The 11,856-nt window shown below is 37.4% G+C and overlaps 1 protein-coding gene across 2 annotated transcripts in view; it reads left to right on the forward strand.

Annotated features, from left to right (window-relative positions):
- Positions 1-11,764, forward strand: part of itpk1a (inositol-tetrakisphosphate 1-kinase a) — an 85,884-nt gene extending 74,120 nt beyond the window's left edge. For both annotated transcript variants that reach the window (XM_088924539.1, XM_088924541.1), the window contains exons 9-11: positions 6,253-6,320; positions 6,594-6,756; positions 7,894-11,764. In XM_088924539.1, the coding sequence (XP_088780665.1) occupies positions 6,253-6,320; positions 6,594-6,756; positions 7,894-8,219 (557 nt within the window). In that variant the 3' untranslated portion in view covers positions 8,220-11,764. The remainder of the gene's footprint in view (positions 1-6,252; positions 6,321-6,593; positions 6,757-7,893) is intronic.
- The last annotated feature ends 92 nt before the right edge of the window (positions 11,765-11,856 follow it).

The raw sequence follows: 11,856 nt of genomic DNA on the forward strand, positions 1-11,856 counted from the left end.
ACCAATTGGAAATAAGGCTTTTTTTGTGCATGTACAGTATGATGTGCATTGCTCTTTTACCCCTGGCAGTATATAAACATAAAAACCACACATTGGCAGAGAATAATAATTGCAAATTCCAAATGTCTTGCGTTAATTGTAGAAATATTTCTGTTTTTTCTGTTTTCTGTTATCTGCTGTTTTCTTGATGGTCTAAATCATTATTTCCACTACCCATTTCTTTGACATATCTCTTATTTTCAAGACAAACACTACATTTTTGCATGTTACTGTAGCTTCATCCATGCAAATGAGCCGTGGTTATAAAATCTACTTTGCCTGATGCAAAACACACTTCTGGATCTCTTCTATAGCATTACTCCTCTGTACACCACAGGCTTCTTTTTAAACATTTCTTGTAACATCTCTGTTCTATACCTTTTTATGATTTTTCCAGTTCATATGACATCATTTCCAACATTAGTGTTTTGTACTGCATAAAAATAGCAAGCCATCAGGAGATATTAACATGAGCTCTTGTGGCATGTATATGATTATGTAACATAAAAAAACATAGTCAGAAGGGTCCAAGTCACTTTTATGATGCCTCCGAAGCACAACTCTGTATCCCAGTGGATTAATTTCCTTTGACATAAATCTGACATTTATTTCATTGGATCCATGTATATTGTTTTTATCTTTTTCAAAAGCTCTTAACTTGAAAGGCGAGACATTTTTCTGACACAGGAAGCCATTATTAAGCACATGAATGCCTATGTTTATCAGTCTTCATAAGTATGACTCGGCAGCGTTGGTTATTTCTCAGACTTAAAATATTCTAGCACCTGTTTTTTTTTAAGGTGGTTCAAAGAAGTGCTGCAAGAGGCTGTTAATTTTGAATGAAAGAGCCTTCACTCTGTATACTACAGTGAATAATGGACAAAAATAGTTCACATGCTGATTAAACTGTGTACCCTCGTAACTTCACGAGCAGAACATATTCACAAAGCTGTAATAGTCCACCCAGTTAACACTTCATACATCTGTATCATTACATACTCAATATACTGTATGTAGTAGTTTAACAAGGGTGTCGTCAAACAAAAAGTGTGCTTCTGTTTTATGGCGATAGCAGTGTAAAATAATAACACCCTTTGTCCACCCTAACAGTAAAGAGTTTGTTTGAGGATTGTTAGGGGAATTGCTGTGCTTCCTTCATCTTTTATTTAGTTAAAAAATAAGAATGATTCTACATTCTGAAGGTATGCCTTTAGACGTCAATAAGTTGTTCAAAGGAGCAAAGTTTAGTAGGTTCTGGATCTGCAGGATTCCTACGGTTTGCATAGGAGGTTTTAAGGCAGACTTTGAAATTCCTTGACAGCTTCTGTCCTGTTTCTGGGCCAGGCTCATTGTTTGCCCTCTTTGTTTCACACCATTGTTTTCATTCCAAATAAATGCAGAAGGTGCTTTAGACCAGTGTTGACGATGGAATGCGTGTTTAATTTTTTTTTTTCCCCTCAACACCTGCACAGACCTGCGTCTGTCACTCTTACCTTTGCCTGAGCAGTCACGCCAACACCACCACTCCACCCCTACCCTGAAGATGCAGAGCTTTTCTTTTTGTTGACTAAAGTGCCCCGTTTTTCTCACCTGAAGCACAAAATGTCATCGGGGAGTTACAGAAGTAAATCAATAGCTAACAATGCTAACACATTTAGTGGACCTCTACCATGACCTTCACACAGTCTCCACAATAAAATATTATGGCATTGTGTAATTGGAGGATTTGTTAGAGTTTGGCCTTGCTGCCTCATTCTTCTGTCTTGTGATCTGTCTACACGTAGAGAGAGGCAGCTGTGGTTTGGCCTCTTTCTGTTCCTCACAGTCTGTTGAATACCTTGATTTGTATGATCAATCTGTTAGATTATTAAATGGAGGAATTCTGATTGCTAAATTTGGGTGGTCTTGTATACCTTGTATACCATGATTTGGGATTTGTTTTGGTGGCTGCCCGTTCTCTGTTTGTCATGATCTAGAAGGCCAGGTTACGTGTTTGCTGTTGCCAACACAGGGCTGAAGCACTCCTCATATAATTTACAGTACACATCGGTCCTCCTAATACATATAGTATGTCATAGGATAAATAAGAGGTTCTTCCCTTTTAAATCCAAAATGAGCTCAGTAACATAGGCAAAAAGACTTCATTTTTAACTTGAGAACTGATAAAAATCTATGCAGGTTTTAAAGGCAGCATTAAATGCCATTACTTGCCAGCATCCATTAATTGACATTAGAAAAGTGAAAGTGAATTGAATGTCATAGGATGTGACAAACCGGGGCATTCAACAGAGCTGGGATAATTATTTGAAAATTTGAATTAATACATGTACTCATGTCTTAAGACTTCCACAAAGTGAGCCAAAAGCACATGCCTGCAGTCATACAGATTTTATTGACCAACCAAAAGATTGAAAAATAAATTATTTTTGATTAATCATTTTTCATCCGTTAATAGCTTGCATTACATGCCAGTTCGGGTCTCCCTACAGTGAACGTCAGGGCTACAGACAAATAACTCACAGCGATGGTCTTCATGTTCTTTTTTTACCACTGACTTGTTCATTCATTTTTTTAAAGAGATTTGATACACAATCCTTAAATGTTAATGTCAGAACCTGTAGTGAAGAGTTTATACCTTCCCCTTCTATGAAGAGCATTCCTTGAAATACATGAAATAAGGAATTGTCTCAAAGGTAGAAACAAAATTACATGAGCTGAATATACAAATGTAAATCTGTAAATTGGTAGTTGTTTGTGCATGTTGCTAGACTTTTGCCAGTCTGGCACACTCATAAGCTCACATTAACTATTTAAAACTAATTGGAACTAAAAAACACTTCTCAGATGTTCACAAAAATAAGACACACTATATCACACGCTAAACATCTTATGAAAAGTATTTTTGGAGTGCCTATGACAGACATGTTAAAATATATTTTTGTGTATCACAAATGTATCTATCTCAGTTATGTATGAAAGCAAATTGCTTTCATGAATTGCTGACTTAGTTGTCACTGTGGTTACACTATTTTAAAAGGAGATCAGCAAGTAATCCTACCAAACAAACATAGGAAGGATAAAATTGCTCAAAATATGTATATATTGTGAGGTTGGACTTTTTATTGTTTATTGCTGCTATATGAAATACAATTAATCAAAATTGTCATATGACCAATGGAATGCAATGCAAATTGTAAATCAATACTCAATTTCATGTTTAATGATAACAGTTTTTATTTGGCACACATACAGTATTTAATAATGCCAGTAGACGTATATAAACCCTTCAGGGCTAGTTTCAGGAACCTGACTGTGCCTGGAGTGTAGTTAAATTTTGTTTGTCCGAGTACATGAGGTATGGGTCAGAAAACACGATTGTTTGTTGGCAAACAAAGCTAACACAGCCATTTACAAAGTCAGATGACTTTCTGTCACAAGCATGTCATGCGATCCCAGAGGAAAAACCTTCATTTCCACCTAAGGTACACTTCAGTAGTAGAGAGTAGAGTACAGATCCTTTAACATTTTCAAAATATAAACTAAAAAGTAAATCATTGGTAAAGAAATTTTACAACTTTGTAGTTTTTTTGTGAAAAACTAGTGATTTTTATGGATGTATGGGTTGACAACAAATATTAAGAGGTTTGTTATTCTGTAAGAGACCAAACTGCCTTTATTTTAATCTCTATAATTCTACTTTTGTGTGTGTGCGCACACATGGCGAATGTAGTTATTATTGTGAAAAAAAAGGCTTTAACAGCTCTTCCATGCTGTCCAATAGCAGATGAAGATGCAGAAGCTCTTTTGTTGCAGAATTGCTGAAATAAAGCATCCGCTAACAATGTACAACACATTTACTGTCAGTGACCTCCAGTGTGATTTAAACACATCTTCCCGTTTCATAATGCAGTAATGTCATAGTGTGGTGGCTGCATTGTGTTCTGGCAGGTGCCTCTTTTTCATTTGGTCATTGCAGTTGTTTTATCCCACAGTTTTAAGTTTCCATTTACTGAGGTATGTTGCTTCTTTTGGGAAATTGAGTATTGACTGTCCCCATTTCTCATGTTTCAAGTTTGTATGTGTTCCAGAAAAAAGAATTTGGCTAGGAGAATATAGACCTTCTCTGGATCAAACTGGCATGTCTTCCCTGTCCTTAAACATTTGTGGTAGTTTATAGTCACCACCGAGTAGCATGTTTTCTGATGTTAAACATCAGATTTAGTAGCAGGATCTTCAAATATACCAAGTCATCACCTGGATCTTAACATACATGTAAGCTAAGCATCCTTGAAGCTATTTGCTTTTTCAGTTCTTTAGCTTAGGAATTCTCTCTCTAATCCTATAAGGAAGGCTGAGATAGTTTCATTCAATAACATCTAAAAATCCTTCTATTTAAGTTTATTGATCTTTAGACTGGAAAATACTTTTCAATCAATTAATCTATATACATATAAATCCTTTGGTAGCGTTTTCCATACTGAACATAAAGATATTTAAAAGGTTGCAAGAAAAAGAGTGCAAGTTTTGATTGATCCCTCAGATCATTTTGACCCGAGTGTTACATCCAGCTCATCCCAAAATCAGACAGCATGACTGGACAACACAACAGCTTAATCCAGGCACCCACAAGTCTTCGAGTAAAGAGACTCATCTTCTCAGTCTTGCACGTCTTCATGTATAAAGTTATATACTTGTCACTACACACCGTAGAATTTCATTGGCCTGTAAAAATGTTCTTATTTGTAGTTGATCTGTATCTTGCTACCTGTTCTCTGGAACCCTGTCACAGGATATCCAGGTCTTTTGAACTGGCTTTTTAATATCAGGTTCTGTGTCTTGGCTCATATGCCATACAGTAAGTTTGTGACTTTATCTAATATGCTTTAAATTGGATAATACTGCCACCAATAGGCTACATTAGAAATTTGCATTGTTTGTTGCAATCCATGTTTTCCTTCTTTATACAGAAATACATTTCTGTGATAATCTGCTGAAAATGTAACTGTTTTGTTTTAAATTAGCATTTAATCCTGAAATTTTAAATTTGTAGTTCAAAAGTAGTCTTTAACTTTGTGGAAGTGTAAAGTCGATTCTTGAGTTGTTGTGATCATGTTTTTGAAAATTTTGAATTCAATTACTGCTAAATAACAAGCTTAATTTCTTCTCCCCAAACCAAACTAAATTGTTATTTAGAAGGAAATTGTTATAACCAACAAGTGATCAAATTACACCAAGGGCTGAACAGAGCAAAACACGTAACACATATGCTGTATTTCCTGTTTGTGTTTTAGATGTCTCAGAGATTGCACAGTAATGTGTGAGAAGCTAATCTCAACAGACAAGTCTTTTTTAGCATTTGCTGTGTTTCATTTTTGCTGTATATATCAGAAGCTCATACATACAGAGTTCATGTCATGAGAGAAAGTACCCTGCCTCCTGCCAGCAACAGATTTCAGACTTTCCTTTCCAGCAGTCTTTTTTCAAGAATCCTTTCACCAGTGAAACTGCATTTCACAGTCAGGTCTGACAGCCTCATCCAAGTTGGGCAGGCCGCTGTCCCTCAAAACAGGCACTTCAAAGCCCAATGCATTCTTAAGGGTGTTGCCTGTTATCTTCTGCTTTACATTTGTTGAGTACTGCACATAGCCAAGAACCTTTTTGGTTTACACACTCCCAAATGTTATATACAGAAAAAACACATTTCTGCTTTTTTGGGGGCTCTAGACATTATACCACAGTATTTTAGCTTTGCATGGTATTATTCATTTCATTAATATGCAGTAGATGTATACTTCTGGTTAATTATCATATTAATATTAATATTGTGGTTAATAGGATATTTATAGAACACAAACTGTGTAATTCATTTGCAAAAGTTAGATTGTCCAATAATAACCTGAAATATCTGACAAGCTACAGGGGACACTGTAATGCATTAAATGACATCATGAACAAACACGGCAAACACAATTTGAAACGACTAATGTAGTTAAGAGGTTGTGCATAGTGTAACTGAGTCGCATCTGTGACAATCCCAGTTCGCTGAAAACATAATCCTTGTGGAGACCAGAGTGAACAGATGTGCTCTGTGCTTTCTAGATTATACTTAATATAACCTTGACGGCAAACCATGTTGTGGGTATTGTTTTTTAATCTACCGTTAATCTAGAGTGCCGTAATAAAATAATGTGTTTTTGTTTCTCTCTTTTTCAGACCGAAAAGCAATTTTCTTTAATAGTCACAATGTATCAAAACCAGAATCTTCCTCAGACCTGACTTCTGTAAGTAATACTCGTTAGTTATTGGTTTTCCTTTGAATGTGGCATGTTCCTTTGAATCTCTTTTTGAATGTGGGTAGAGATCAACATTTAAGCCTACGTCTAAGAAGGGGAATTTTAGTTCGGTAATATGCAGAGGGCAATGTCTCATTGGTGGCTGTACTGTACTGTCAGAAATTTAAGAGCCTAAGGTCAAACGGGTAAACGTAAAATTTATAATACAGCTGAGTCTGACATCAGTGCTGAGCAGGCTCTCATGTTGGTGCCCCTTCACAGAGGGAAAACGTGGAGGGAGTGTTCCAGCCTCCCAGCGACGATGTCATCCGTAAGCTCTCAAGTCTGCTGCGCCAAGAACTGGGTGTGTCTCTCTTTGGGATCGATGTGATCATCAACAACCAAACTGGCCAGCATGCTGTTATCGACATTAATGCATTCCCAGGTAATGAACTCCTTGGTTTGAATTTTAACCCCACAGGTTTACATTATCATTAAGGGGAGAGGAGACAGTCCAGGAAAGTCAGGTAATGGCAATAGTGAAGTGTTACAACAGGGCTAATAAGGATAGCCCGTTTTTACCAGTAGGTGTCACCCTATCATTTGAAATGGGCACTTGAAATACTTCAGGCTGAGTGCCGCAGAGACGATGTCAAACTAAACCACTGGTCAGTTCCATCTGTTCATCTTTTGATGGAAAATGGTATATAGTGTGTGCACCAGTTGCACATCCACCTGTACCAGAGAAACACCCAGTGATCCATTCTAATGCAAACAAAAGAAATAATTGAGAAGTAATGATCACAAGTGTTGAGTTAATATTATTTTCGCTTGCTATCTGTATTTTCAAGGTGTTTTCTTCTATCTAGAGCCAGATAGTTCACCTTTCTGTAGTTCCAGGGTTCTTCGTTTTAGTGCATTAATACATTAAGCACCTTGATTTTAAAGATAGAAATTAAATAAATTCCCTCAAATTATATTTTAGAAAACAACATACTGTATATAACAGTGAGTGACTTTTGGCTAAAATATATTTTGATGATAAACTTTCTTCCAAAATGTTTGAATTTCTTGGCGGCAGAGTGACGCAGTGGTTAGCACTGCTGCTTCGGAATGCTGGGGCCCTGGGGTCAATTCTGGACCTGGGGTGCTATTTGTCTGTTCTCCCCATGTTTACATGGGTTTCAGGTGCTCCGGTTTTCTTCCTCCCATAGTCCAAAGACACTCGGGTAATAAATTGGCTTCTCGGAAAACTGGCCCTGGTGTGAGTGTGTGTGCAAACCTGTGTTTGTGTCTTTGTGTGCCCTGACTTGGACTGGCATCCCACCCGAGGTGTATCCTGCCTTGCGGTCATTGCTTGCCAATATTCTCCAACTCACCCATTACCCTGAGTGTAATTCGATGAATGGAATTGATTTGTTTAGCAAAACCATTTTATGAATTTTACCTCACCAAGAGAAGTTGATATACACCAATAACTACCGATGCTTCATGGTGAGATTCATTGGATTGACAGTGGCAAAAGTCAATTTTATTTTTAGTCGCTTCTAATTCTCTCCCTCCTTTTTTTTTTGTGGTGTAGGCTACGAAGGGGTACCCGAGTTCTTCAGTGACCTGCTGAACCACATCATGACTGTCCTCCAAGGGAGCCCAGAGGCACCAGCCGCGCCCCTCAATGGCAGTGCGGCTGAACAGATGCCCAGTGTTGCCATGGTCACAGGGGATCATGGAGGCAGTACTCCCACGGGCTGCTGCAGCGTGCTGGGAAAGGACGCCAGCCCCTGGATCGTGGAAGGAGAAAGCAGCAAGAAGGCCTCGCACCAGAGACTGGGCTGCAATTCGGCAGTGTCGCCCAATTTCCAGCAGCACTGTGTAGCCACACTAGCGACAAAAGCCTCTTCACAATGACCAGTTTTTCCCAAGTGAACAAAAGAACCTATCTCTAATCAAAACAAGCAAACAAAACGTTCTGATGAATTAGATTTTATTTTTTTTATATTTTTTGTTCAATAGAACTTTAATGGGAACTTGAACTCAAGTACAGTTCACACACATCATTTTATTGGTTTATTTCTTTTGTATTCTATGCCAATCAAATCAGGAAAGGGTCAGGATTAAGCAGAATACACAAGGCCTTTAGCCTTGAACACTAGAGACTTAAAGGATGTTTATAATGTTCAATAATATCACCACAATGGACACTCCTTAAATATAGTATTTTAATTATAGTAGGACAGACACAAATGTAAAAATACTACAAACACACAACACTTTTAACATCTACAAAATGATGTTTTTAATCTTATGGTTTTTGTGTTTGTTGTATTTTGGGGGTTGTTTTTTATGTTTCCTTCTTTTTCTGTGAGAGGTAAAACCCAATTCACAGTGAGCAACCCTAAACATTGTGTTACAGTACTTGTATCAGTTCTGGTTCATTCTGCCTTAGTGGATGCTGAAGAGCTTAAAAGATCTGAGCATTCCACTCTAGTTGAGAAAGAGTATTCCACCCTAACAATCTAACTTTGCAAACCAGAATTGTTGTCGGTAAAAATTCATCAAGTAATGGTGCACAATAAAATCAGATCGAGTCCCCTCAGGCTTTTTCACTGGAACAAGTCTCAAAATTATTTGCACAAAATATTTCTAAATTATTCCAATGAAATATATAAAGGAAAACCCAGAGTTTTTCACTACACGGAAACATTTTAAAGCTTTTTTTCGTACACACTGTTCTTCCTCCTTTTGATACAGAGTTTAATCGGAAGTCCTGTATGATTTAATCTCATTAGACCTCACAGCAAAGGCAAAATGGCAAAGTACAGTATTAAGCTTGTCTGCCTTTCTCTAAAACTGTGTAGTAACACACAAACTCATACTAGTTCTCGAAGGAAAATAAAGTAATCTGTTAAATTAAGGTCTTGTCTACATTTAAAATTAGCATGGCACTCCATGAACAATATTAAAAGGTTTTTTTTTTCAAACCCCAGGATACATTTTGGAAATGCACTGGGACAGTGGTTGGGAAAGGAAATGATACTAATCCTTCAGTTTGCATTTTATATAATATCATGTTTTATCACAGCCTTTTATGTTACTTTGATTGCTTTCAGTTTCAGTATCATGTACTGTACATTAAATCTTACTTTCATGGCAGCGAACACCCCTCTATGAAGGATGAGCAACAGCCTTTGCTAAGGGTACAGAGAAGATCTTACTAGCTTTCAAAAATCACGGTGCTGTTGACAGCACAAAATAGCATTTTATTTCCATACGAACCAGTTTGAAAGGGCATGGGCTGTGTCTGAGGTAAGCAAAAATCTGATTGTTGAGTACTGAATGCTTTTATATAGATGTGTTAGCTTACTGCTTTACAATATTTCAGTGAAAGCAGTTAAGTGAATAAGAGCCACCACCACTCAGAACTGAACATTACTCACCTTTTCCTGTCTTATACTCACGTTACCTGTGGTTTGCAATGTGTAGGGCACGAAAATCAGACTTTGTTGTTTGTTTCTGCTGAATGTAAACCTGTAAACCTCTCAAACAATGTTGGAGGTGTTTGGTAAAGTGACAAAGGATTAGCTCAGACTAGTAAACCAGCATAAGTTGAATCAAGCTATTGGTATACTACTTCCGGACGTCCATCCCCAGCAATTATATAAGACCACATGTCGTCATTTTGCAGTGATAACTAGTCCCAGTCAAGGTGCTTTTCACAACTTATTTGATGATGTTTCTATGGCAACTTGCAAAGCAGCACTCTTCAAGTTTTTTTTTAGTTGAACTGTCTTTGTTTTCCCTGCTGCCAATCGTACAAGACAAACGGGCATTCTATTTTTTAAAAATCGCATCCGCAAAAAAATTGATTTGTTAGCAGCCATGAAGGAGGGAAAGATAACATTCCTTTTATTTTTTTTCTTCAGATTCCTGTATCTTGTGCAGGTGATTTTAAATGATCTGCTGTTCAGACAAGTGGCATTCAACTTGGTGTTTATTCCACTTGGCATATTGTATTTTGTTTTTCCGTTGGTAACCTTGGTAGCCTACTCCAGATTTAACTAAACAATGATTTTGGATTTTATGTTTTCCTGGGTGTGTGTATTTTTATTTGTTTGCAGAGTGATTCTATAAAAAAGTTTAGTTTTAATCAAGAAATGTATGAAATGATTATTTAACAGCAAGAAAGACCTGTGTATACAGGATGTAGTCTTTTAACAGGATGTAAGCATCTCTGCATATTATGAGTACATGAAAATTAAACATTTTCCATTTCTTTGTGTACTGTAGGAATATGCACAAGTATAATTCCACATGTTGGCTTTGTTTCTGTGGACCATAATTAACACTACAAATCTGCTTCGAAGAGAGTGAAGGGGATAGAAATCTCTGTATGTTAACAGGCACTTGGATTTTTGTTTTGTTGTAGAAAATAAGAATCACTGCTTAGCACCTGCACTCATATGGAACTAGTTTTTATTCAACCTGATGTACCTCTCTAATCCCTTATACCAGCTTGGTAGAGATGAGCCCAGCCTACATGGGTCCTTTGTGAAGTGTTCTTCCTGCAAGTATGGAATGCAAGTGTTGAGATTTGGTGTCTCCGTGAGAGTGGGTGCCCTGATTTAATGATGAGTCACTGAGCTTGCTAGAACATGGCGAGGTAAAGTTTTCTCAGATCACCTCCACACACCCTCAGTGGCGTTCACCACATTGCCAGCTACTGTACCTTGGACAGGCTTCTCGCCTCCATTGTCTGAAATCAACTGCTGGTTTCCACTCTGCAACCCATTCTCCTTTCCAAGTGGTTGAGGCACTCTGATGATGCCTAAGGTCTGCATGCTTGACTATACAGCTACCTTGTCGAGAATTCACCATTTTGGAATGGCAACATTGATATACCCTGTGATTTTAGCTTCTGATGTTTACTGTAATGTTTTTATTTTACAAAAAGAATGAGCATTATTTTATTAATCTATATAGTATATATAATATATAAAACAAAATGCATATTGAAAAGAATGTGAGCAGTGCTGAAGAACAATCTGTTTTGTTACAGAAAACTAGAACAGAAGGCAGGTGCTTGATAACTGTGGTGAACGAAACTAAAGAATAGTGGGTAATAACAAGGGATCAGAAGGGGAAAATGGAATTATAGACCATCTGTGGCTCATTCCTGGGAGACCAATGTGCTGAAGGAGTGTCTTGGTGTTCACCACTGCTCTGTATACTGTTGAATTCACAAGTGCATACTGTGTTCTGTCATTGCGCATCAGTGGGATTGTGTCAACCCTGATCCCCTGCCCACCACTTCCTTGAACTCCTGGCTTCCTATGAATGTTTACTTGGAGATTTTTTTTTAATTGGTTCCTCAAAAACCGTTTCCCCAATTTTTTTTGTGACTTTTTTTAGTGAAAGGAATGAAACTGGGCAAAATAAATTAAAAATGAACTTTACATTTCTGGGTTTGTCTTTTTTTTTGGGATGAATTTTATTTTCTGCTGCCGCGCAGAGTTGCGATTTCTAGTCGGTCCCTTCCTTCTGAAAC

Source organism: Atractosteus spatula, chromosome 9 (genome assembly GCF_055471065.1).
Source record: "Atractosteus spatula isolate fAtrSpa1 chromosome 9, fAtrSpa1.hap1, whole genome shotgun sequence".
NCBI classification, from domain to species: domain Eukaryota; kingdom Metazoa; phylum Chordata; class Actinopteri; order Semionotiformes; family Lepisosteidae; genus Atractosteus; species Atractosteus spatula.